The sequence below is a fragment of the Saccharomycopsis crataegensis genome, assembly GCF_037102585.1.
Source record: "Saccharomycopsis crataegensis DNA, jcf7180000000074, whole genome shotgun sequence".
NCBI classification, from domain to species: domain Eukaryota; kingdom Fungi; phylum Ascomycota; class Saccharomycetes; order Ascoideales; family Saccharomycopsidaceae; genus Saccharomycopsis; species Saccharomycopsis crataegensis.
The window spans coordinates 364626-389297 of record NW_027043821.1 but is presented as its reverse complement, the minus strand read 5'-3'; the positions used below and the strand labels follow the sequence as shown (position 1 = coordinate 389297).

At 37.0% G+C, this 24672-nt stretch overlaps 9 protein-coding genes across 9 annotated transcripts; 7 read left to right on the top strand and 2 right to left on the bottom strand. All coding sequences in view use genetic code 12, as the record gives it.

Annotated features, from left to right (window-relative positions):
• Positions 1-3511: 3511 nt before the first annotated feature.
• On the bottom strand, positions 3512-5260 carry DASC09_020250 (uncharacterized protein; the record flags this gene model as incomplete). The annotated part of the gene is made up of 1 exon (XM_064995628.1): positions 3512-5260. One exon carries the CDS (start codon positions 5258-5260, stop codon positions 3512-3514), a length of 1749 nt encoding a protein of 582 aa, XP_064851700.1.
• Positions 5261-5483: 223 nt separating this feature from the next.
• DASC09_020240 (DEAH-box RNA-dependent ATPase) lies at positions 5484-8171 on the top strand (the record flags this gene model as incomplete). Its single annotated transcript, XM_064995627.1, has 1 exon — positions 5484-8171. One exon carries the CDS (start codon positions 5484-5486, stop codon positions 8169-8171), a length of 2688 nt encoding a protein of 895 aa, XP_064851699.1.
• Positions 8172-8550: 379 nt separating this feature from the next.
• On the top strand, positions 8551-10677 carry IRC3 (double-stranded DNA-dependent ATPase; the record flags this gene model as incomplete). The annotated part of the gene is made up of 1 exon (XM_064995626.1): positions 8551-10677. The coding sequence occupies one exon, from the start codon at positions 8551-8553 to the stop codon at positions 10675-10677; it is 2127 nt and encodes a 708-aa protein (XP_064851698.1).
• Positions 10678-11187: 510 nt separating this feature from the next.
• On the top strand, positions 11188-12165 carry GPI8 (GPI-anchor transamidase; the record flags this gene model as incomplete). The annotated part of the gene is made up of 1 exon (XM_064995625.1): positions 11188-12165. One exon carries the CDS (start codon positions 11188-11190, stop codon positions 12163-12165), a length of 978 nt encoding a protein of 325 aa, XP_064851697.1.
• A 196-nt stretch (positions 12166-12361) lies between these two features.
• Positions 12362-13825, top strand: DASC09_020210 (acyl-CoA desaturase; the record flags this gene model as incomplete). Its single annotated transcript, XM_064995624.1, has 1 exon — positions 12362-13825. The coding sequence occupies one exon, from the start codon at positions 12362-12364 to the stop codon at positions 13823-13825; it is 1464 nt and encodes a 487-aa protein (XP_064851696.1).
• A 1157-nt stretch (positions 13826-14982) lies between these two features.
• On the top strand, positions 14983-16044 carry DASC09_020200 (HAD family hydrolase; the record flags this gene model as incomplete). The annotated part of the gene is made up of 1 exon (XM_064995623.1): positions 14983-16044. One exon carries the CDS (start codon positions 14983-14985, stop codon positions 16042-16044), a length of 1062 nt encoding a protein of 353 aa, XP_064851695.1.
• Positions 16045-16937: 893 nt separating this feature from the next.
• ATG4 (cysteine protease ATG4) lies at positions 16938-18887 on the bottom strand (the record flags this gene model as incomplete). Its single annotated transcript, XM_064995622.1, has 1 exon — positions 16938-18887. One exon carries the CDS (start codon positions 18885-18887, stop codon positions 16938-16940), a length of 1950 nt encoding a protein of 649 aa, XP_064851694.1.
• A 597-nt stretch (positions 18888-19484) lies between these two features.
• DASC09_020180 (Sqs1 protein) lies at positions 19485-21800 on the top strand (the record flags this gene model as incomplete). Its single annotated transcript, XM_064995621.1, has 1 exon — positions 19485-21800. The coding sequence occupies one exon, from the start codon at positions 19485-19487 to the stop codon at positions 21798-21800; it is 2316 nt and encodes a 771-aa protein (XP_064851693.1).
• Positions 21801-22500: 700 nt separating this feature from the next.
• On the top strand, positions 22501-24666 carry DASC09_020170 (serine/threonine protein kinase; the record flags this gene model as incomplete). Its single annotated transcript, XM_064995620.1, has 1 exon — positions 22501-24666. The coding sequence occupies one exon, from the start codon at positions 22501-22503 to the stop codon at positions 24664-24666; it is 2166 nt and encodes a 721-aa protein (XP_064851692.1).
• Between the last annotated feature and the right edge of the window lie 6 nt (positions 24667-24672).

Sequence of the window (24672 nt, the reverse complement as noted above, 5' to 3'; positions counted from 1 at the left end):
TGTAGCCCTTCATTTTCTCCGCAATATATATACTATGGATTAAAAGTCCTACAAATGCTTAATTTGTCATTGTCTATAATAAATTCAAAAAACTCATAAATTAATTAAAGTAATATTAAAAACCTGAAGAAATGAAAAATAATTTTCCAATGTAATCGATACACTAGATCACAATTGTGGTGAAAAGAAATGAAAAAGGCGAAAGAAGTAAAGTGTTATGTTCAGACATGATACCCGATAATTTATTGGATCAATTCAATTTCAGATTCATCAGTGTATTTAACTTGGGCAATACCAACCTTCTTGTCATCTAAATCGTAGCTGACATAAGCAGATCTCAAGAAACCATCACCCAAGATGTAGTAGTTAGATGGGTTTGGAACAAGACCAATGAGACATTGGTTCAAGAATGATTTGGAAGCCTTACCGTTGAAGTGGTACAACAAGTCTTTGAATGGGACAGTGATGATCTTGTCACCGAAAGTGAATTCAACTGGCTCACCCACAGTATTACAAGAGGTAAAGTACATGTCAACAAATGGAACCTTGTGGCCGTACTTCTTGCCGAAAGTAGTGGCAATTTCACCTGGCGCGTAGATCAAGGTGGTACCAGAATCGAGCAAAGCTGGGTAGGTAGTACCATTAGTGAAAGTTTGAGAAGAAGTGGAAACAGTATCCAAGTCAACAAAGAAAGCAACTGGTGAGTCAGTGGCTTGACCCTCATCATCAATATTAACCAAATCCAAATATTTCAAGTCGCCGTCAAACTTAGCCTTGTCAACAGCCCCGAACAAGATGGATCCAGAATCAGCTTCAAGGGAGTTTAAATACAAAGAGTAAGCATTCTTTTCAATGATACCTTGTGCCTTTAATTGGGCTGGGAAATTTGGATATTCAAAACTAGAACCGTTGATTGCGACTGGGGCTTCATTACCTTCGAAGCCAACCCCCAATAAACCAGTGCCGACAGTTTGGTTAGTGGCGTAACCGAATTGCATGTCCTTAACAGTGGCACCACCAACAGTGACATCTTCAGTAGCCCAGTCACCAAAGGCCTTGGAACCATCACCGTAACCGATCATGAAGCCATTGGAAACTTTCTTGTATGAGCTGGATTTAGAAGCATCATAAGTACCTCCTGTAGATTTGGTGCCAACAGCAGGAACCCACAAGTCGGAAGAGCCAGTGTCGACATCAACATGAATGGTTTGACCTGGTGATCCCATTTGGATTTCAGCCATATATTTGGAGTATTCATTTTGTAAATTAAGATTGACAGCACTGTAAACTGACTTTCTTTGACCAGTGCTTTGGGCATCTGATGGAAGTCTTTCAACACTGAAATCGATCTTCAAGGATTTAGCATCACGCTTGTCAACAGGAGCAGCGGAGGCAATTGAAGATAAAGATGCAAGAACAGAAAAAAGAATAGTGCTAGATAATTGCATTATTTATATATATATATATATAAGTATATTTTTTCCTTTGGAATATGAATAAATAAAAGTTGATGATGAAAGTTAAATTCAAAAAAGTGAAATTGAAACAAGGTAGAGAATGACTTATATTTATATGATTTATGGACATTATAGAGTAAATTATCTCTCTTGTGCCTACCTACTAATCTTTGTTAAATTTAGAACTAAGATACTCCCAATCTTCATGTATTTCCCCAAGTGCCCCATGTTGGATGGGCTCGTGCATATGGCACCCCGAAAGAATAAAAATAAAAAGAAGATTTATGAAAAGTTGTATCTGTTTTCATGATTTCAAATGAACAAATTTATTGAAACTACTCTCAAACAATATTTTTATATATTTATTTTCCATTAATATTTTTTTTTACCAATATCAACTCTGTTGTAAAGCATTTCTAATGCTCTAAAATGAATGGATTTGCATGCAGGCCAAAAATTGTGCCTTGCCTCAAAATTGCTGAGAATGCCAGAAAAAAAAAAGGTGAAAATGAAGCTTTTCCCACGGATACTTAGACAGACTCATGGAAAGCAAGCACACGGATCCGATAATGTTAATATTTTTATAGCCTTTTGTTGGTATTCATAATTGCATCATTTTTGATTTTGTTTCCCTCTGGTATTTGAGAATATCAGATTGCTTGGAGATAGTTCTTTCCCTATCACACTAACTTTCCACGCGGTCCTTGCTCCGGTGGTAGTTTGCTTGAAAGTGAACCCATGAACTGGAAAAACCATAGTGTCAAAAATTGAAGAGAAAGTTAAAATATATTCGGTCAGGTATAGCATCTAGTGACAATTAAAATGCTCTTATCGATCTAGGATGTTGTTGTGCACCCCCTTGTAAAGATCTATTACGATATTAAGAAGTTTTTACTTTGTAGAATACCAGAGTATTCGTTGATCCATGGAATATCTTGGTAATTCCAAACTGTTCTACACCCCCCTTGTGAGGGGGTTGTGTGTGGTATTGAGATATGTTTTATGTGTAGAATAAACTTTTCAGCGAATTTAGAGTGTTCTAAACCCTTCGAAAAAAGAATTATTACGATTTTGGGAAGCTTTAACGGATGAAACGGTACACATCTATACATCCAAACAATCACTAGTTGAACCTCAAATTTCGCAGTTGAGCGTAAACCAAAGTGGGTGCGTGCACTTGGTGGTGAGTTGGGGCGCAGGTAGTCAGTCTATTTTATTGTGAAGGTTGTTGTCAGTACTGAGGTAGTGCGCCACATGGCAGTGGTGATTAATAAAGTGTTCACTTGTGTGCAGAAATCAACTGACATGTTATATAATGTGTGCATACCATAATAGTTTTGTGGTTCAACATGTGATAATAGCACAGCCAAAAACGAAATTAGTTATATATTAAGCCTAATTTTTCTCCATTAAAGAATTATAATAACGTCAAGAAAATACCATTATCAACAATTGATGTTCAAAATTGAGATATGGTATAGAAAACAACTAACAGAACGACTGATGTACTTATTTTTTTTTTCCCACTTATTTTTTTTTTATTTCTCTCTTTGAAGATTACTTCCAGGTCGATTCTGTTTTTTGAGATTTTTTTTTTGTTAGGTATCTTTTGTATGGTCAATGAGCATTAAAGAATCTGTTTAATTACATCTTGTAAAAATCATCAGAATCGTCAAAAGCAGCAACAGGTTATATATATAATATATATGATCATACTTGTTGTGATTTAGACGCAACGAAGATAAAGGGTCTGGTACCCAAAAGCATATCGGGTATTGTTTTGATCTTTTATTTTGGATATTAAATCCCAATATATAAGACTCTACTTCTTTATACCCTCATTCAAGTGTTCTCCGTTGTCATTTCTGGGTCATGTCTCTTCTTCATCTACAAGTCAAGAACAGCTTAACGCTGTTAACCTCATTCCTAGATCATCTACCCTTTTTCTTGAGTGAAATTAACGCTATAATCGTTTACTGAAATAAAATGAAAAAAAAAAAAAAAAAAAAAAACTGTAAATTCTGTAATAGCGAAGGGGACTTTTCAATAAATCTTTAGGGACCGCCAATCCCCCTTAATAATTCCAAAAGCTCTCTCTTTCCTGCTTCATCTTCATCGGAATCCCCTTCTGACGATTCTTCTTCCGACGAATACTTGCAGTAGCTTTCATCAAGAATTTTATTCTTCAATTCATAATCAGAATACGTAAGGCTATTAAAGTTGGCATTGATAAACGTTTGATAGGCCGCAGGGAAATGCATAGGTTTTTCCGTCAGCGCCCCAGGAGCTTTTAATGGGAAAGACGATTGGTTACAAATTGTGTTATTTGGTATGCCATTCTGATTGTCACCCCTTTTAAGAATTTTAATCTTTTTTGGGTCAATAACCGGTTTACGGTAATAGTTTTGCAGAATTGAACTAGATAGTGATGCGCTCAGCAGTGGTGACAGTTCCTCTGTTGATACTGCGGTAAATAATGCCCCAATGGTCGGAATCTCCATATTTGCATTGTCATTAGTTGAAGAATACTCAATTTCATCCAGATGAGATGATTCTGAGTCCTCATGAAGATGGTTGGGATAATTAAAGATTGGTTTTTCTAACAGCGGCCGTAACGATGTAGAATTAGGACCACTTGGTGTGGATTCCAGTGAATTTAGTGACAGGTCAGGATCAGCAAAAGCTTCGACATCAGAAGGGTTTATTGTTTGCTGTGATTTGAAAATTTGGTTCACAAATTGATTTTCATCTGTAGATGTTCTAGAATTATCAGATTTCGGAACCCTTTTAAGAATTGTGATCTTCTGATTAGCCATCTTGGAATTTGTTGGCTTAAATGGCGAGCTTGCAATAGACAGACGTTTCAATATTTTAATCTCTTTCATTGGTCGTGATATCTGAGAGGGATTTTTATATATTTTTGGGTACAGTTGATTATATCCCTCTCCATTTTCGCTGCGTACTTGTGATGTGTTGTGATCTGGTCTGCAGTTTGAATTAGTGTCTGTCTTTTGCGCAGCTTTGACAGATTCTGTTATTCCTAATAATTCCTTCAATAGTGCTTCTGCCTCCAATTTCAATTGTTGGGATAATATTATTGAGTTCTGAATCTTCTTTCTCCAAATTGAGATTGGTTGAATCATGTATTTAATGGAAGAGAACTTAAACCCCTCAGTCGCAGATTTGCATTTCTCAACCACTGTGCTCCAATTTTCCCATCGAGCTCTATTCCCACTAGACGACTGGACAATAGTTCTCTCTGGAAGAATCTTCACCATATAAAGCATATGGGTTGTTCCCTGTATAGTTCTTTCAATTATATAATCCTCATGAACTAAACCACTAACATCAATTCCAGTTTGATATAAACAAGCGCGAATGGCACTCTCCAAAGCATTATCAACCTTGCTAATAGTACAGGATGGGAACCTCCAAGAGTTACATAACAGAGACTGGATCAATACGATCTTACTTAGTGACTCATCAAATAGCACCACACCACAGACTTGAGTGGAAGCCTTGTATCTATCAAACTCAACCAACAAGTCATGTTTATTTTTCCCGGGAAAAATGAAAGGGTACTTTTCAAATATTAGATTTGCAAAATGCTTCAAATTTATGGTAGTCAATTTGAGATAAGTGACTCTTGTGGCATTTGTGAAAAACCAATAGCCTTCCTCTATTTGGGCAAATAGTTGTTCCGTTGTCGAATAGGAGTCATTTATCACAAACCGTGTCGCCGCATCCTCTACTGCGGTATTCAATTCAAAATCATTGTTCCTCTGGTCTAACACTATGCTCATCTCATTGATGAATTGGTTGAAGCAGATGGAAAGTGGATGGTGGCGAATGTCTTTCAATCCTTAGTTTTACATAAAATTATCAACAAAACGCTGCTGATCTGTGTCGCGGGGTGACGAACCCTCTTTGAGCGAAGACCTATTTTTCTTTTTTTTTTTTTTCTTTTATTAATAAATCATCTCTACTGGAAAATAAACATTCAAAGAAATCAAAATAAGATAGAAGATGTCTTCCGGTGAAGATCTTTCTGAGCTAAGGAAGCTTGCCAGACAGTCTTACTTGTCGAGGCGTGAAGAAACAAAACTTCTAGTATTGAAGCAGGAGGTTATAGAATATAATAACGATATCAAGGATTATGGCTGGTCAAACCTATCAAAACGAGAACAGGATGACTATGAATACAAAAAGGAGATATTGGATATTGTGTTACAGAGGAGAGATCTCAGTGACCAAATATACAATCAATTGAATTTTAATTATGAACTACCCAAGGATTACTTCACCGAAGATAACAAGATTGATAAGAAAAGAAAGAAGGATCTTTTAAATGTTAGGAAATCCCAGGGCCGTGGTGAGCCAAATGACCAGTCTTCGTTCCAAACTTGGGAAAGTAACCAAAGGAAATCTATGCTAGTGACATCAGGAAATATGAAATTGGAGGAAAACTTTGAGGATCCGACATCTCTAAATCTCCCAGGAAGTGAAAATTATGAATTTGTATTTGATGATTCCCAAAACATTAACTTTGTGAACAGTGATGAGAAATTGTCCATAGTTGATGAGCTTTCAGAAATTCGAGATGAAAAACACGAAGAGACTAGACTTAAGGATGAGGAAAGAAGAGCAAAAAAGAAATCTATCGAAGAAACAAAGAAGTCATTACCAGTGTACAAATACAAGCAAGACATAATTGATGCAATTAAGAAATATCAAATTTTAATTTTTGTCGGGGAAACAGGTTCAGGTAAGACAACTCAATTGCCTCAATATCTTTATGAGGCAGGACTTTGTAATAACTTTGATAACGACGATACAACTACTTATAAAAAAATTGCGATTACTCAACCAAGAAGGGTGGCTGCAACTTCTGTCGCCACTAGAGTGGCAGAGGAAATGGGATTTAAATTAGGAAATGAAGTCGGTTATACCATCAGATTTGATGACAAATCTAGTGAAAAGACCTTAATTAAGTACGTCACTGATGGTATGTTATTAAGAGAGTTTTTAATAGACCCCGAAATGAAAAGCTATTCTGCCATCATCATCGATGAAGCCCATGAAAGAACCATCAGCACAGATATATTATTGGGGCTATTAAAAGATATAGTGAAAATAAATAAGGATCTAAAAGTTATCATTAGTTCTGCGACTGTCAATTCTAAGAAATTCTCTGATTTTTTTGGAAATGTTCCCATTTTCAATGTTCCGGGGAGAAGATACCCAGTTGATATTTTTTATACCGAGCAACCCGAGTCCAACTATTTGTTTGCTTCTGTCACTACTATTTTCCAGATTCATTTAAGTCAAGATACTCCTGGTGACATTTTAGTGTTTTTAACTGGTCAAGAGGAAATCGAAGCGATAGAGGAAATTCTAAAGGATACTTGTGCTAAGCTAGGGAATAAAATAAAGCCTCTTATAATTGCTCCAATTTATTCTAACTTACCCATCGAATTACAAACAAAGATTTTCGAGCCTACTCCCCAGGGTTCTAGAAAAGTTGTTTTGGCTACCAACATTGCCGAGACTTCCATCACTATTGATGGTATCAAATACGTCATCGATCCAGGATTTGTAAAGGAAAAAGTTTTCAATCCAACAACAGGTATGGAGAGTTTGGTCGTTGTTCCATGCTCACAAGCTTCTGCTCAGCAACGTGCTGGTAGAGCGGGAAGAGTTGGACCTGGTAAATGTTTTAGGCTATACACAAAATGGTCATTTAAGAATGAATTACCAAAACAGCCAACTCCAGAAATTCTTCGGAGTAACTTATCGGGGATTATTTTGATGTTGTTGTCTTTGGGTATATATGATATTTTGAATTTTGAATTTTTGGATAAACCATCTAATGATCTTTTGATCAAGTCTTTAGAGCTACTTTATGCACTTGGTGCTATGAATGAAGCTGGTGAATTAACGAAACTAGGGAAAGTGATGTCTGAATTTCCTCTTGATCCAATGTTTAGCAAAGTTTTGATCACCGGTAACCGAAAGAATTGCTTATCTGAAATTCTATCGATTGTATCGATGTTGACTGAATCTGGCTCTCTATTTTATGTTCCGAAAAACAATAAAGAAATGGCGCAAAAGGCAAAGGAAAACTTCAACAATAGGTACAAAGACCACGGAGATCATTTCATGTATTTGGAAGTTTGGAATCAGTGGGTTGACAATGGATATTCATATCAATGGTGTAAAGATAACTTCATCCAACACAAGACCTTGAATAGAATTAGAAATGTCAGAAACCAACTAGAAAGATTATGTGGAAAGAACGAATTGTTCATTCAAGAGTCATCCAATAGTTCACTTAATAGAAAACCATCAGATGATGATGATGATAATGATGACTCCTTCAAAAAATTAATTTTGAATGTCAAGATATCTATTGCCTCTGGATTTTTCCCGAACACTTCTAAGCTAACTAAATCTGGAACATCATACCGCAATCTCAAAAAACAGCAAGAAGTCTTTATCCACCCATCATCATCGCTTTTCAAGAAGAAACCACCAGTGAAATTATTAATTTACAATGAATTGGTGCTCACCACTAAAGAGTATATGAGAAATGTCTTAGTTATTGATGATGAAAGAATTTTGAAAGATTATGCATCTCATTATTTTAATGAGGAAGCATTGAATGAAATTGAAAATGCCAATTCCAGTAAAAGAAATAACAAAATGAACCCCTAAAGAAGGAAAATAAAATGTATAGTTTTTATGTATCAATAGAATGTTTTATGCTATGATTAGTTCTCTAAGTATCTCGCTACTGGCGAATTTTTTGAAAGTTGTGCAAGACAACTACCTAGTTTTCCTCCCAGAATTTCTTTTCTTCCTTTGATATTTGAAAGAGTTAGAGCCAATACATGCGCCTGGATTTGATCTATGATACATTCAAAGTCAAAAAAAAAAGCGTGAATTTCGAAGTCAGCGTACTATCACATCAATCACTCACACACTTATTTAAGGAGGTTGGAGTGCGTGAAGACCCCTTGAGATCCGATGTAATTAATGCAATCTTGTAAAACCATTTACTCGACCTTTCTAGTACCTTCCCACCCCAGCATTAATGATTAGATCATTAGCTCCTTCGATCAACAGATCTCATGCCGTTTTCAGACATCGATTGACTAGAATTTGCATTATGTCACAGTGTCAAGCATTCCATACGGACTCTCTTACGAGCTACATGGAGCAGTTGGCGCTCAGTCCTTCTCCTTCTCCACAAAAGAATCTCCCAGACCAATTCAAACCCGTTCAGAAAATCGAGGGAATTTTTGGGAACTCAGCAGATACTACTGGTCTCCAACTTAGGGATTATCAAAAGGATTGTATTGTGAAGTGTTTACGTGCCTTTGATCAAGGGAAAAGAAGAATCGCCGTCAGTTTGGCTACCGGTGGTGGGAAGACCGTTGTGTTTAGCAGTCTCATAAAGCATATGGCTCCATTGACTGAAAGTCAAGGAGACAAGACATTAATTTTGGTTCATAGAAAAGAACTATGTGAACAGGCGGCGGCCACTTGTGCAAGAATCATGCCCGAGAAAGTTGTGGAAATAGATATTGGGGGGAACAAGGCGTCAGGCATGGCGGATATAACTGTGGCATCTATTCAGTCGTTAAATAGAGGCGATAGACTCTCAAAATATGACCCTAAGGATTATAAATTGATCATTATTGATGAAGCGCATCATGCTGCTGCGAAATCATATATCAATATTCTACAAAACTTTAATGCTCACAACACCGAGACAAAAGTAGCGGTTGTTGGATTTTCTGCCACCTTGGATAGGCATGATGGTAAGCTGCTAGCCGATTCTATGGATTATGTGGTATTTCATAAAGGTTTGGATGAGATGGTGACTGATGGGTGGTTATGTGATGCAAAGGTTACTGTTGTTCGTGATGATGACCTTGATTTGTCTTCAGTGATTGTTAGAGAAGAAGATTTCACCATCACTGGTCTATCAAAAGCAGTGAATACGGAAAAATCTAACGATTTAATATTGCAAACTTATCTCAAATATAGAGAGGAGGATCATTTTGAGTCGACCTTAATCTTTGGAGTTGATGTCGATCATGTCCAGGCGCTACGTGATTTATTTGCTGCCAATGATATTAAGGCAGAATGTGTCACTGGGAAAACTGCAGCTAGTACACGACTGAAAGTAGTTACAGATTTCAAATCAAAAAAGATCAATGTGTTAGTCAATTGTGGGATTTTCACAGAAGGTACTGACATTCCAAACATTGATAGCATTATTTTGGCCAGACCTACAAAATCTAAAAATTTGCTAAGTCAGATGATAGGTCGAGGTTTAAGAAAGCATGATGCCAAAGAGCTATGCCATATCATTTCTTTTATTCCTGTTCTGATTGAAGTCGCCACGGTTCCTACCCTTTTGGGTATAAGTTATCAACTTCCAACTAAAAAATTTAACACCAATATGATGAGCTCCTTCAGCCGTGAGAAGCCTCTTTTGAGAGAGTTTTCCCAAGATAAGCTCAATTTCAAGTTATTTGCTTCTCTACGTGATTTCGCCTATCAACCATCAAGAAAAGAGTCCGATGCCAAATATTTCACAAAAGATCTGTTGGCTTGGATCAGGAGTGATAAAGAAACTTGGTTACTAGAATTTAGAAGTGGGTATGTGAGAGTTACAAAGACTCCATCCCCAATAGATGGTGGTGAGTCAAGTTTTCTAACCAAGTTTTATGAAGCCCTAGGAGCTTCTTTTCGATACACTATTGCGGAAGAATTTATGAAATCGTCAGTGCTAGAAACAATATCAACTGTTCACGAGAAACTAAAAGAATATGCGCCTTCTCAGTATTATCCTCGCAAACACGCTTCATGGAGATTCCAAAGTGCAACTGCAGGCCAAAAGAAAGCAATTTTGGGATATTTTGGTCGTACTTTATCAAAAATGAGCTTGAAAGTGAGTATGATTCCTTTTAAAGAAATACTTGAAAAAACTATCGACGGAATGAATAAAGGAACTTGTTCTGATTTAATTTTCATGCAGACATTGGGTAGTAAAGAATTTCATAAGAGAATCATACAAGCGATTGAAAGCAAAATGTTGCTTGTTGACAAAAAGACTGAAACTAAACCTGGGAAACTGGCCATCCCAATTGACCAATTCCGGGCCCATGAGGACATAGGGCGTACCAAAAAAATAAATCGTCGGGCTTAGTCCTATTTTTTTCTTGTTGATCTGCAATCATATATGATAAAATTCAGATTCTATACGTTCGATTTTTAGTACTTAAATTTTATCCAGTCTGTTCCGCAGCGGTATAATATTGCTTCCATAAGCGTCAGTGGGCCGAGAAATATAAAAGAGCCTTTTGGATGGTGGTACATAAAAACTACGTTATTTATTATTGCTAGGCTCACAAAAAAGTTATTGATACCTATATCTCATTCAATCATTCCAATTACTAACTGCTGATGTTTTTTTTTGAAAAAAATTCTGTTCTGACTTACTTAGTATTCATTGCTAATCTTATTCATCATCCAATATTCATTAGTAACAATATAGTTTTAAAAAAACATGTATTACCCGCCGCATTTGTTTTCTAAAGAATCCGGGTAATGTTTATATTCAGAATTCCTGTAGACCCTATTAATAATAATAATACGATTCTTTTGATTTCTAATACACTGTCAAAAATTCACAGGAACGATCAACAATAACTGGAAAATGAGATATCTCCAGATACTCCTACTATTTCAGACGCTCTTACTAAGCGTCCTTTCGATCTCAAGTGAGGATGAGGCTAAGATCGGCACCTTTTACAATGAGGATGCCTCAACACATACAAACAATTGGGCCGTTTTGGTGTCCACATCACGGTTTTGGTTCAATTATCGCCATATGGCAAATGTCTTGAGTATGTACCGTACAGTTAAGAGACTAGGCATACCAGACTCTCAGATCATATTGATGTTGGCTGATGATGTGGCGTGTAATTCAAGAAATGCGTTCCCAGGAGCGGTTTTCAATAATGCAGACCGTGGGATCGACCTTTATGGGGAAAATGTCGAAGTGGATTACAGAGGATACGAGGTGACCGTGGAAAATTTCATTAGATTGTTGACTGATCGCTGGGGCCCTGAACAACCGCGCTCCAAGAGATTGTTGACCGATGAAAACTCTAATATTTTCATTTATATGACAGGTCATGGAGGTGATGAGTTTCTCAAATTTCAAGACGCTGAAGAAATTGGCAGTCATGATTTGGCAGATGCTTTCGAGCAGATGTACGAGAAGAAGCGTTACAATGAGATTTTGTTCATGATCGACACCTGTCAAGCTAACACTATGTATTCCAAGTTTTATTCACCAAATATTTTGGCGGTTGGATCTTCGGAATTGGATGAATCTTCATACTCTCACCACTCGGATGTGGAGATTGGTGTGGCAGTCATCGACAGATTTACTTACTACAACCTAGACTTCTTGGAAAACGTAAACAAAAACTCTAACAAGACGTTGCAAAATCTTTTTGATACCTACACTTTTGAGAATGTTCACAGTCATGCCGGGATCAGAACGGACTTATTCAGGAGAAATGTCTCCAACGTTTTGCTCACCGATTTCTTCGGATCGGTGCTGAAAGTGGTGGTGGATGGAGTAGAGGATGACTTGTTGTCGTTAATCAACTTTAGCAAACGGTAAACTCTTAAATATATCATGAATTACATGGATGTTTTTAGTATGTGTCTTGTAAACACTGTAAGCTATAGGATTCCTGGTTAGGCGCGCGCGCTCACGCGGGCGATTGCAAAGCGGCTGGAAATCTGCTTTCACTCTCTTCCCTGAGGGCTTGAAAGGAAGCAGATCATAAAGAAGTACATCCTAAGGAAGCACCACGATGGATGAAAATGATAGAAGAAAAATCGGAGGGAAGAAAAATGCCATCCTGTTGTCGTCAAGGCAGCAGAGCCACTCGCGGGAGCAACCGGAAAAGAAAAAGGCCCTTAGAAGAAGCGTCAACCATTTCATCAGAGTCACCAAATTTGTGATCATCAAAACAATATGGTGGAACGTATTCAAGTATATTGTGGTTCCTATCGCCACTTTTTTAGCTATATATTATTATGATATACAGCTTACGACAAGAACTCTCTATCTCTCAGTTTTTCATTACACATTGACGGTTTTGGCGGTCACCACCGGGTATCATAGATATTGGTCACACAGATCATATTCGATTGATCCTAGTTACAATATTCTTCCAGTATTTTTCACGATATTTGGATCATCGGCTGGAATAGAGTCCGCAAGGAAATTCAAGTCGCTTCATAGATTGCACCACATGTATTGTAATACAGATAAAGATCCATATAATTATCGGAAAAATTTTTTCTGGGCCCATCTTGGCTGGAGAATTGTCAAAAATCGGAAAATTATCAGACTATTGGATGAGGAGAATGAACTACTTCAAACTGAAAATGATTTTAAAGATCATGAAGGTAATTTTGACTTAGAAATGGTGAAGGCCGAAAAATTTCTTAAGTGGCAGGAGGATAACAATTTTACCCTTTATGTGTTGTTTGGGTTGGTTGCACCTTCTCTTATGGCTAATTATTTCTGGGATGATCTTGTAGGAGGATTTGTCTACAGTGGTTTGATTAGATCATTTATTGCACAGCAATCCATATTTTCGGTAAACTCTCTTGGTCACTTTCTCGGGTCGCAACCTTTTGAAGATAAGAAAACCCCTAGAGACTCATTTATCGTATCATTCCTAACATTTGGTGAAGGCTATAACAATTTTCATCATAAATTTCCCAAAGACTACAGAAATGGTCACTACTATTATCGTTATGATCCAACAAAATGGTTTTTGAACTTTTGCTATCGTTGTCGAGCTATCTTTGGGGTGAAATCTTTACACCGCACCAGCTATAATATCATACAGAGATGTGCTTTACTTCATCAACAGAAACTAATTGACAGGCATCGTGCAAAGTTGAACTGGGGTGTTCCAATGAACAAATTACCTCTAATCACTGTCGATGAATTTAGAAAGCTAGTTAAAAGTTCTGACAGAGCTCTAGTAATTATTAGTGGAGTTGTTCATGATGTCACACCATTTGTTCATAACCACCCTGGCGGTGTTGCTTTAATTAAGGCTTCTATTGGAAAAGACGCTACTTCTGCCTTCAATGGGGCTGTTTATATGCATTCTAATGCTGCAAATAACTTGTTAGCTACTATGAGAATTGCGTTGATAAGAGATGAAAATACTAATAGTGTGATTAGACAAAATAGGACCGTCAGAAATAATATGATCATGTCAGCGACTCCTTTGGAAACTGCTGATGCTGCCTGATGAAGCCATGGTGCCAAAATATTTTTTTTACGATCTGTCAAGTCCTAGGTTGAAGATTTTTTTAGATTCTGGTTCATTTTCTGTTTTGCTTTTTCTTCTTCTTTTTTTTGGTCCTTTGTGCATTTTCTCATTCTCTTTTGTCTTGTGATATTTAATACTTTTTTAAAACAGGTGCTACGCATATATTGATGTATATATGAAATTAATGATTGTTTGGGGTTTTAATCTATTTAGGAATTTGTAATTGTCTTGGTTACCTGTAATAAAGAACTTTTGATGGTTTTGACAAATCCAGAATTGTAAATTATGGACAAGTGATAGATAGATACATATTTAAGAAATATCATCGATCTGCCAGCCAAGCCCTTCAAGATCTACAAACACCGGAATTATTCCCTGGATTACATCCGAAGTCAAAGGCATTAATGCAAAATGTTACCAACAAAATAACATGCTTTATTACAGATTATACATTATATATTATATATCATCAGAAATGGATATAGCTATGGCTGGTTCAGTTACAAATGATGCTGATAAGAGTCATCCAGGTAGCCCAAAGGGACTTTTCTTATCACAGTATATACATACCGTACCGGAGATCCCATGATCAGATGACACCGATACGGCCAGCACGCTACCGCAGCGTTATTCAGCAAAAACAAAAAAAAAAAAAAAATGAGAGAGAAGAAAAAAAAATGCTACCAAAACAGCGAATTTTTTGAATACCTTCCACATCACCAACAAACAACGCAACCTATATACATAAATCGGTTATCTCACCACCCTTTATCAACGTCTGGTGTGTATATATTGGTAACTCTATTTCCAAGGATCTTTATTAGGACGTGCACGCGTGTGTGATAGTTATTTTTCTTTCTGCTTAGAAAGGTTCTGTTGGAAAGGAGAACCTCTTTTAGTTTTGTAACGTTGTCTGTTTGGAACTGGCGGAACTGCTAAAATTGCCCCAAAAAAAATCTCTTTCATCATCCAGAGCTTCCCGCTGACTGCTTCTTGTCACTGTTTACTGTTATTGACACATCTTTTTTTTTTCTGAAGCAATTACGTTTTCAAGATAAGAGCTTGTTTTTTTTTTTTTGTTTTGCTATTAGAAGACTTTTCTTTAACAAAAAGGGAAATAATAATCACTGTGATTAATGGATAAGATACTAAATTCATTTTTGTGTTGCACATTTGGCTCTACACCAGAACATAAGTCGTCCACCTCCTCAACAAGCTCTTCCAGAAACACCTCTGAGACGAATAATAGAGTTGACTCTAAGAATCCTGATCATCAAGATGAGGTGGATGAGGCCAACATAGATAAAATGAAAACAAGCAACTCACAAACAATAGTTTTACAACCAGTACCAAATAATTCGAATGATATGACTAACGAAAATAACACCGCCAGTCACTCGCCAGCTCCAGTAACACCAGTGACCTCAGCGCCAAATGAATTTCAAGCTAGGGAGAATCTGAAGCTGAAGTCTGCCTCACAAGAAGCCTCCGGCGATAACAAAGATGAGGATAGTCTGGAGTCAAACGAAATCCCGGATCGTCAGCCGCCAATAATTTCGAGCAAGGCTTACGAAGAAAATGATGTATTTAGTGAAGGTTTTGATTTGACTGCCATGCAACCTGACCAATCTGTTTCTAAGAGTGGTTGGTTATTGGAAAAGAAAAGCGCAGAGTTCAAAAAGAAGAAGTGTTTAGTTTTAGATTTGGACGAAACTTTGGTGCATTCCAGTTTCAAGTATTTGAGATCCGCTGACTTTGTTATCCCTGTGGAAATAGAAGGGCAAGTTCATAATGTTTACGTAATAAAGAGACCAGGAGTTGACGAGTTTATGAAAAGAGTTGGTGAAATATATGAAGTGGTGGTATTTACTGCTTCGGTATCCAGATATGGTGATCCTTTACTTGATGAGTTGGATATTCACAAAAGTGTGCATCATAGACTTTTTAGGGACTCATGTTACAACTACCAAGGTAACTACATTAAGAATCTATCACAAATCGGAAGACCTCTTAGTGATCTAATCATCATTGATAATTCTCCTGCCTCATATATTTTCCATCCTCAGCATGCCGTTCCAATTTCGAGCTGGTTCTCGGACGTTCATGATAATGAATTGTTAGATTTGTTACCATTTTTAGAAGATCTCTCTAAATCTGATGTGGATGATGTTAGTTTGGTTTTAGATGTTACAACTTGAAGATACTAACGAAATACAGAAAAAAAAATGAGGATACAACCAAGAAAAAGTCTGCAGTTGGCAAATATACATATAGGCTGCCTATTTTTTCCTGAATAAAAAAAAAAGATTTTTAAAGAATATGAGAGGAAAAATAACTCTTGTTCAGAAAAAGACACGAAAAAACTTTTATGACTGATATACTCCTCTTTTTTTTATTTTATTTTTCATTTTATTTTTGTGTTTAGCTACTGATCATTTGTTTTGTTTGGTGTTTACTTTTTCTTTTATCTCTTTTTATTTATTCTTTTTTTTTATTTTTTTTTTTTTGCTTTTCATTATTTTATTATGAAATTTACTTGACCATTATAATTTTTTGCTTCTTTATTTTTTTTTCTTTGCCGGTTTTTGATTTTGATTGATAAACTTTTTTCCTTTTATTATTATTGTCACCATCATTTTACATTTAATTTTGTCATTGTTTCATTGATTTTGATTATATGACTTTGTTTTATTCATAATTTTTTTTTTTTCTGTTTCTTCTTTCACTTTTTCTCTATCATTATTATGATGTTACTATTATTTTTCAGCTTCAAAGTCACTCATTTCCTCAATATGTTTGATATAATATTTTGTTTTTATTGATATATAGTTTTCTTGATAAATGAATCGATTATAAATTTGAATAATCTTTTTCAAGCCGTTATTAATTAAAAGAGAAAACAAAAAAAAAAAAAAAAAAAAAAAAAAATTCCCATTCTTCTAAATGAAATAATAAAAGAAAAACAAAAAAAAAAAAAAAAAGTCAGCATGATAAACAAATAAAGCGAAATAAATAATAGTCAATTAGTGGAACTCAGAGAATAATTAGAATCCAGTAATATAATCCTTTTACGATTAGTCATTGTGTATCATCAGTGAGTAAGTACTTCACTTTCTTTTGCAAGTTCCTCATTTTCGGAACTTTCATCTTCATCAGTATCTTGGACGATTACTTTGGCATCATCATTGTCCTGTTGTTGATAAACTCCTTGCAAATCCTCATATGAGGCATTATGATTGCTCACATTTTCCCAAGTCTGGTTCATGGCTTTCTCAGACTGTTCTGGAGACGGCGATTTACCAATTGAAGGCTCTAGTGGCTTAGGAGTACGGTCAACACAAATAATGTCATTTTCTGTAGTTTCATAAAGAGGATTGTCACTTGAAGAATCTGTAGGAGCTTTTTCTTCTGCCAGTTGAGTGGGTTTTTTTGAAAAACAAGTAGTTGGAATTGTGCTTGTTGCTGGATGATTCATCCCATCGGAGGTCGACAAATTATCAAACTCTGCTCCCAAATCAACAAATTCATCTCCCATACCATCTTCTGATTCTACTAATACCAAGTTCCTCTCGGTTAAAACATCCAAACTACTTCTTCTTATTTGTGATCCAAGTACATCATTCTTGGATCCATCAGCAATGTGGATGATTTTCTTCAAGTCTGTGGTGTTGACAGATTCTTTAAATGAATTCCAATCACTTTTGTTTTTGATTAAGAATCCAATGAGCATGGATGGATCCATTTCTGATAAATGTAATTTGTTGAAAACCGTAGTATGCACTGATTCAATGTCTGAGTTCGTCAATAACGTAGGGGATATAAGATCAGCATCAGGGATCGTTGACAGATCGATAGGGTTCGACTGGCTGACGCCGGTGACCACCGACTCTGATAAATCATAATTGTTTCCCAATTTTAAAGCGGGCCTATTAGAGACATGAGGATCAAGAAAGAATAGATAGTCATCTTGGTACCCGAAAAAGTAATGAGACGATGATGGTCGACCGCCAGCAATTCCCACCGATTGCTTCAATGACAACACCTGTTTTAAAGGAGAATAATATATTACGTTAACATTGTCAATTCCTAATCGCATTCCTAATAATATTAGCACCGCTTTGTCATCTTCACCTTGCTGGAAATATTGAAGCATATCCTTCTCATAAATCTCCCCGCTATCTTCACCAATATACACATTTAATCCAGCATCTTTGAAGTCATCACATAATGCTTGTATTGACCTGGACGCCGCTGATGGGCCAAACCATTCACCAGAACTTTTACCACATAAAATAGAGCCTTTCTTTACAAAATTATGAATGGAGAATGGAGAAATGGGATCATCGACAAACCACGAAACTATATTATCATGGATCATATCCCATGATTCATCATTGTTAGGCCCCTGGAATCTCCAATCTCTACCTACTTTCAAATCAAGGAGGGTGTTTGCCAATAAACTCTGACTGGTTCTAATCATGCATCCCCATCCACAATCTGAACTAAACCCATCGCTGTTAATATCGGCAAAATTACCTCGCATCAACGCTCCCATGACCGTCGATGGGCTATTTTTATCCTTGGGGATTGAGGGAAAGCCGACTCTATAAGTTAGCCATAACCGTGTCCTGACATCGTCTAGGAAATCTTTGGGCCATGTGTTTGGTTGTTGTGCCTTTCCTGCTGCTGCAAGGGCGGTTGGTTCTATTTGGTCTGGTTTGCTAATATTGAATAACGAATTGAAATTCAGTTGGATCTTCAGTTTGAAGTCATTTATGTTTAATCCCGTCATCTGGTTGTTGGTCATTGGGATACTCTGATGGTTTTCGTCTGTTTGTGTAGCGTCCGTATCGTTATTGTTATTGTTTTGCTTGACAATCACCATACTTTCTGCCTGAATACGATCCTCGATGACCTGATATTGCTCTTCGCTGTTAGGTCGATCCTCCAGATCTGTGTCTGTGCTAGCAGGATACGAGTTTCCTAGCACGATTAATGGGTTTTTCGTATCTTCATGCTCGAGTTCCTTATCCAAGAACATGCTTATCACACGTTGAATTGATGACATCTCATCACAAAGGGCAAAACAAAAATTAAGGAATGCTAAAAAAATCTGGTAAAAGAGAGAAAAAATAACAAAACAAACAGAAAAAAAAAAAATAAGTTATTTAAAAACAACAAAAAATATCAATCGATTTAATAAACGGTGTTGGGGTGGGTACCTGGTAATCATAGGGATGCTTCTCTTTGAAGGCAAATTGACAGGAAGGGAACAAAAAAAAAAAGCCTTCACGTGCAAAGAACTAAGGGTGATACGTACCGTTCAATCAATAAGAAGCCTCTGAAAAGGTCTTCTATATTGTGTGTCAGAAAAGAAAAAAGAAATTAGAAAATACAGCCTATTTCATTACACATTTTATGTTACAAATCAACAACCTTTCTACTTCTCATCTTATTGTCCCTGTTATGTTTCTGGCGGGTGTGATCACCGCTGACGTAAGCATGCGCTCTCTACCACTGTGCATTTTTATTTTTTTTTTTTTTTCTTGATATCATCATCTTTCCTCGAAGAAGCTAAGCTCATCAACTTGTGAATAATCAAGAAGATACCAACAATAATAATAAGAAGTAGAAAAAAATGCCAAGAGGAAGAGGTGGACGCGGCGGAGGAAGAGGTGGAAGAGGAGGGGGAAGAGGAAATAGAAGAGGCGGCCATGGCTCTGATCGCAAGCCGAAGAATCGAGGGTTTGGTAGGGGAAAAGGAAAGCAAAGAGCCAACCACCGACAAACTTTCAATGATTATAATGGACCCAACGAGTATCCTGAACTAATGGATATTGGTGAACCTGATAGAATGGTGGTTACCGGTCACAATTTCAAACAGGAAGCGGAAACGACAAGACGAAACAGAAGAACAATGTTCGAGAGACAATTAAGAAATAGACCAGTGGAATTTGTCAAATCAAAGGATGTGTATGATCCTTCACGGTTGTTAAATTTGCAAATTAAAAGCCGGGAAAACACTGCCGTCAAAGTTACTGTTGAGACTGGCCTGGATATTGAAGGTGATGCAGAAATGATACCTGTACAGCTGGTTAATGATAATGATGCTGAGGAGGAAACCCAATTTCAACCTCCAGTAAGCCTGACAATTACATTGCAAAAAGCCTTCCCTGGTAAATTAACCCTAGAACAAAAGCAGGAAATATTGGGAAGTATGGAATTGGATAATTTATCAAGTGATGAAAATGATGACGATTGTACTATTGAAAAGGAAAATAAGATTTCCGAAACTTCATTAAAGTCTGGAGGTCAAGAAAAAGATCTAGAAGAAATTTTAGAGCAAGCAAAAAAACAAGAACAACAAGAGGAGGAACAGGAAGAACAAGACGAGGAAGAGCAAGAACAAGAACAAGACGAGGAAGAGCAAGAACAAGACGAGGAAGAGCAAGATGAGCAAGATGAGCAAGAGGAAGAATATGAGGAATATGAAAAATATGAAAAGTATGAAAAGTATGAAAAGCATGAAGAAGAGGATGACGAGGATGAAGAATACCAAAATCAAGAAAATCCCGGCAGCTCATTATTTTTCATTGACTCACAGGGTGAAGGCTCTGTTTCACTTCCGAAGAAATCATTTCATGACATTATTGCAGAGAAGAAACTTAAGGATAAAGAACTTGATGAATTGATATCACAGTCAGAAGCTTCACAAGCCATTGCATCCGCTAGTCATAGCAGTAATAAGTCTAGTAAGCAGGTTGTCTCCACAGAATATGAAGAAACCTTATACGTTGGGAAAGTTGCCATGGAAACCTATCAGGACCCTGATGATGGCGAAATGTACGTCAACCTACGACAAAAGAGAAAAGGACAACGTCATCTGTTTAGAGATTCTTATCAATCATCGAATGACAAACATCAAAATACTATTGAAAGAGATATTGCGATTCAAGAATATATCAACAATGTCATGGCTAATACTGTTCGCCCGAGCAGTGATGATGAGGAAATCAGAGGTGATGAGTATGATGACTACGAAATTGACGATGATGATAACATGTCAGAAGAGGATTTTTTAAATGCTGCGTTTGAGAGTTCTGAAGAAGAGGAAGAGTCGGAGATTGAAGAGCCTGACATGGACTTTGGTGATGATATCACGGTAGATGAGTTTATGGCATTTGGTAAAAGTGTCAAGCAACAATTCTCAGAATTGAATATTGCCCCTACTGAAACCATCAGGTACAAAGGCAAGGGGAAAAATAAGCAACCGATATTGAGCCCCGAGTCTGTGTTTTATGATTCAATGATGGACAAATTTGAAAACCGAAGGGTCTCTAAGGCTGACAAGAGAAAGATGAAAAAAGAAGCCAAGATGCAACGTGCCATTGAGGAAAATGACTTGTTGGTCAAATATCCTTATTCGATGCATATCAAAGAGATCAAAGCGGAATTTGAGTCATTAATGAAGAATGATGATAAGGTGTCACTTGAGTTCCCACCAATGGATCCACATGGGATTAAAACCGTGATTAAGATGGCTGGTTTCTACAGTTTGAAAAGTAGGAGACTAGGACAAGGAAACAAGATCCATGCTGCAGTGATAAAAAATAAAAGAACTTACAACAGTTATCCTGATTACGACATGATTAATAGAATATTACGACAACGGCCAGTATTCAATAGAATCGACGTCCAGAAACCTTCGGCTGAAAACGTTGCTTCAGGGCTTAAGATCAATGGCAAAGAACCACAAGTGAGAAGTAAGGCTCATGTTAAGGAAGGTGATATTGTTGGTGGGGATGCTCCAGCCATTAGTCAGGACAACATTGGAAGAAAGTTATTGGAGAAATTGGGATGGACTAACGGTGAAGGGTTAGGGGCGACCCATAATAAGGGTATATCCGAGCCACTAGTTGCCAAAGTGAAGACCAACAAGACTGGTATTAAATGAAGAGTTGTATAGAGTATCTACTTATTGATTGAATATATTAGCGGCATGTCATGTGACAAGTGCTCGAAACGAGGCAAAAAAAAAAAAAAAAAAATCTATGGAGAGAAATTTTGACGTTCTCGCTCGACAACAATAAGGGTGAATCAAAGTCATTATTTATTAGGCAGGAATTGCTTTGCAACGAGTCCAAGACCATTGGAAAAAAAAATATATAATAAATAATTGCAAAGATTTAATCCTGTCCAGCCGTTTTGCGGTTTCCCATTTTTTTTAAAAAAAAGAAAAAAAAACCTTCTTTTTTCTCTATGTATTAGAGAAGTTTCATCGGAGAAAAAAAAAAAGAACCGAATCATCCAAGGAGAAAAAGTTTTAATTGCATTATTCTCGGCGTCATCCATCAATTTGTTTTGTTAATTTGCATTGTTTTCAGCATCAGTTGTGTTTACTGGTCCTTCCTCCCCCATCATCATTGAGTAGTAATAGAGATTGATTCACTTGAAGCCTTTTTTTTTTAAAAAAAGAGGAAAAAAAAGAAAAGAAAAGCCACGAAAAGATCAAGGATTTCCTGATATAACAACATCAATCTTGATTTTTATTGTCCGAGTATTTCCGTCGTTTAACTTGATCTGCAAAATAATATTCTCTTCTGACAGTTTCCGAGAAGCTTAAGATTTGATTGATTTCATGAACTCCGGTTTACATGATGGTTCCAGAAAAGTTAGGTGGACAGCCCAAAACGTCAAAGGCCTCAGATGGAAATGAAAATATAACTAACGAGATTAATGGACACAACTCAAAATTTGCCAATGGGCATCATGAGGATCTTCTTAATTTTAAACCCCCAAGAATAGGCAGTTCAGTGAGTCCTCCGGACTCGTTCCGTACTGCTGCTAGCTCAATATCATCGAGTATTCATACAGTACCGGCCCTAACGTCACCGACATTGAGCAGTCATTACGACATTTTATCGCCGAAAATCAAACCTTCCAACTTATCTTTGGCATTTAAAAAAGAGAAAACCCAGGAATTGAAAGTAGAAACAAAGAAGGTAGATAATAATAATAATACGATACAAAACGGGAGCGAAACACCAAATGGCACAAGTGACTCGAGCTCACCAGATGGAAATGATCAAATAATTAAAAATCTTGAAAAAGAGTGTTCAGAATTGCAGCTGGAATATTATCGTCTCAAAGATGAAATCATGTCACTTGAAGGGTATGATGTGGAAGAAATCTCCAATACAGATCATGATGAAGACTGCAGTGGTGACGAAGAAGAGCTTGAGAAGTGCAAGGATTTAAAACACGAAGAAGACTTGAAAGATTATTGCAATGGTGGTTACCATACTGCTTATATCGGCGAATATTACCATGATGGAAGATATGTATTAGTACGGAAGCTTGGATGGGGCCATTTTTCAACAGTTTGGTTGGCCAAAGATTTGAAATCCAACAAACATGTGGCGATCAAGATTGTGAGATCGGCAAAGAATTACACAGAAACCGCGATTGATGAGATCCACTTGCTCCGAAAATGTACCGAAGGTGATCCAAACAATTTGGGGTACCATAAAGTGATTCATTTGCTCGATAGTTTTTATCACGTTGGGCCTCATGGAACTCATGTGGTGATGGTATTTGAAGTATTGGGGGAAAGTATGCTTGACTTGACCAGAAGATATAAAGCCGGGGTTCCGATAATCTACGTCAAACAAATCGCCAAACAATTACTATTGGCGCTAGATTATTTACACCGACAATGTGGGATTATTCACACCGATTTGAAGCCGGAAAACATTTTGTTTGAAATCAAGAATGTCGAAGAGATTGCGGTTTTCACAGGGTTATTAGAAGAAAAAATATTTTTGGACAAGAAAATCACGAAACTCAAAGGCAAGAAAGACGAAATGGAAAAAGATTTAGCGTTCACCAACCAGAAATCTTTATCTGATATGTTATCAATATCGATTCCTCGGAAAAATCGCGATCCAACTGGAGACCTTGCTGAAGATGGGATCAACTCAGTGTTTCTTACCAGGAGTGCAAGAAGTCATTCCATAATCACCGGATCGAAACCATTGTCGGTATCCGTTAGCAAGTCTAACATTCTCACAAATGATAAACAAGGGATTTCTGGATCATTTGCATCGATGTCAATCTCTACAGCTGACAATGGACCAGGTCCTCGCAGTGTGATTTCCGCCTCGACCCTTCCCATCTCTCCAAAACCAGTGACCATCGATGACTCCAATAGAGATTTGTACACTTTAAACATCAAGATCGCCGACTTGGGTAATGCTTGTTGGTATAATGGGCATTTTACTGAAGATATCCAAACACGAGAATATAGATCTCCAGAAGTACTACTCGGTGCTCGTTGGGGGTGTGCTGTTGACGTGTGGTCTGCGGCTTGTATTATATTTGAACTATTGACGTGTGATTATTTATTCGAACCACATGAAAGTCGGTCTTATTGTAAAGATGACGACCATATTGCGCAAATCATTGAACTTTTGGGAACCTTCCCAAGTGCGTTAATGAAACAAGGGGTTCACACCCTAGAGTTTTTCAATTCCCGAGGGGAGCTTCGAAGAATCAGTGAGTTGAAACCTTGGGATTTGAAGAGTATCCTAAAAGAGAAATACCAGTTTGGTGATGAAGCAGAAGAAATTAGTGATTTTCTTTTACCTATGCTTCAATTGAATCCAGAGCTTAGAGCAGATGCTGGGGGGATGGTAAATCACCCATGGTTGAAAGACACGGTGGCAATGGAGAATATAATAGTCGCTGATAGAGTACTTAAAGGATCAGGTAATGATATTGCTGGTTGGAGTAGAGAAGTTAGGGCTGATAGATTTGACTAACCAATA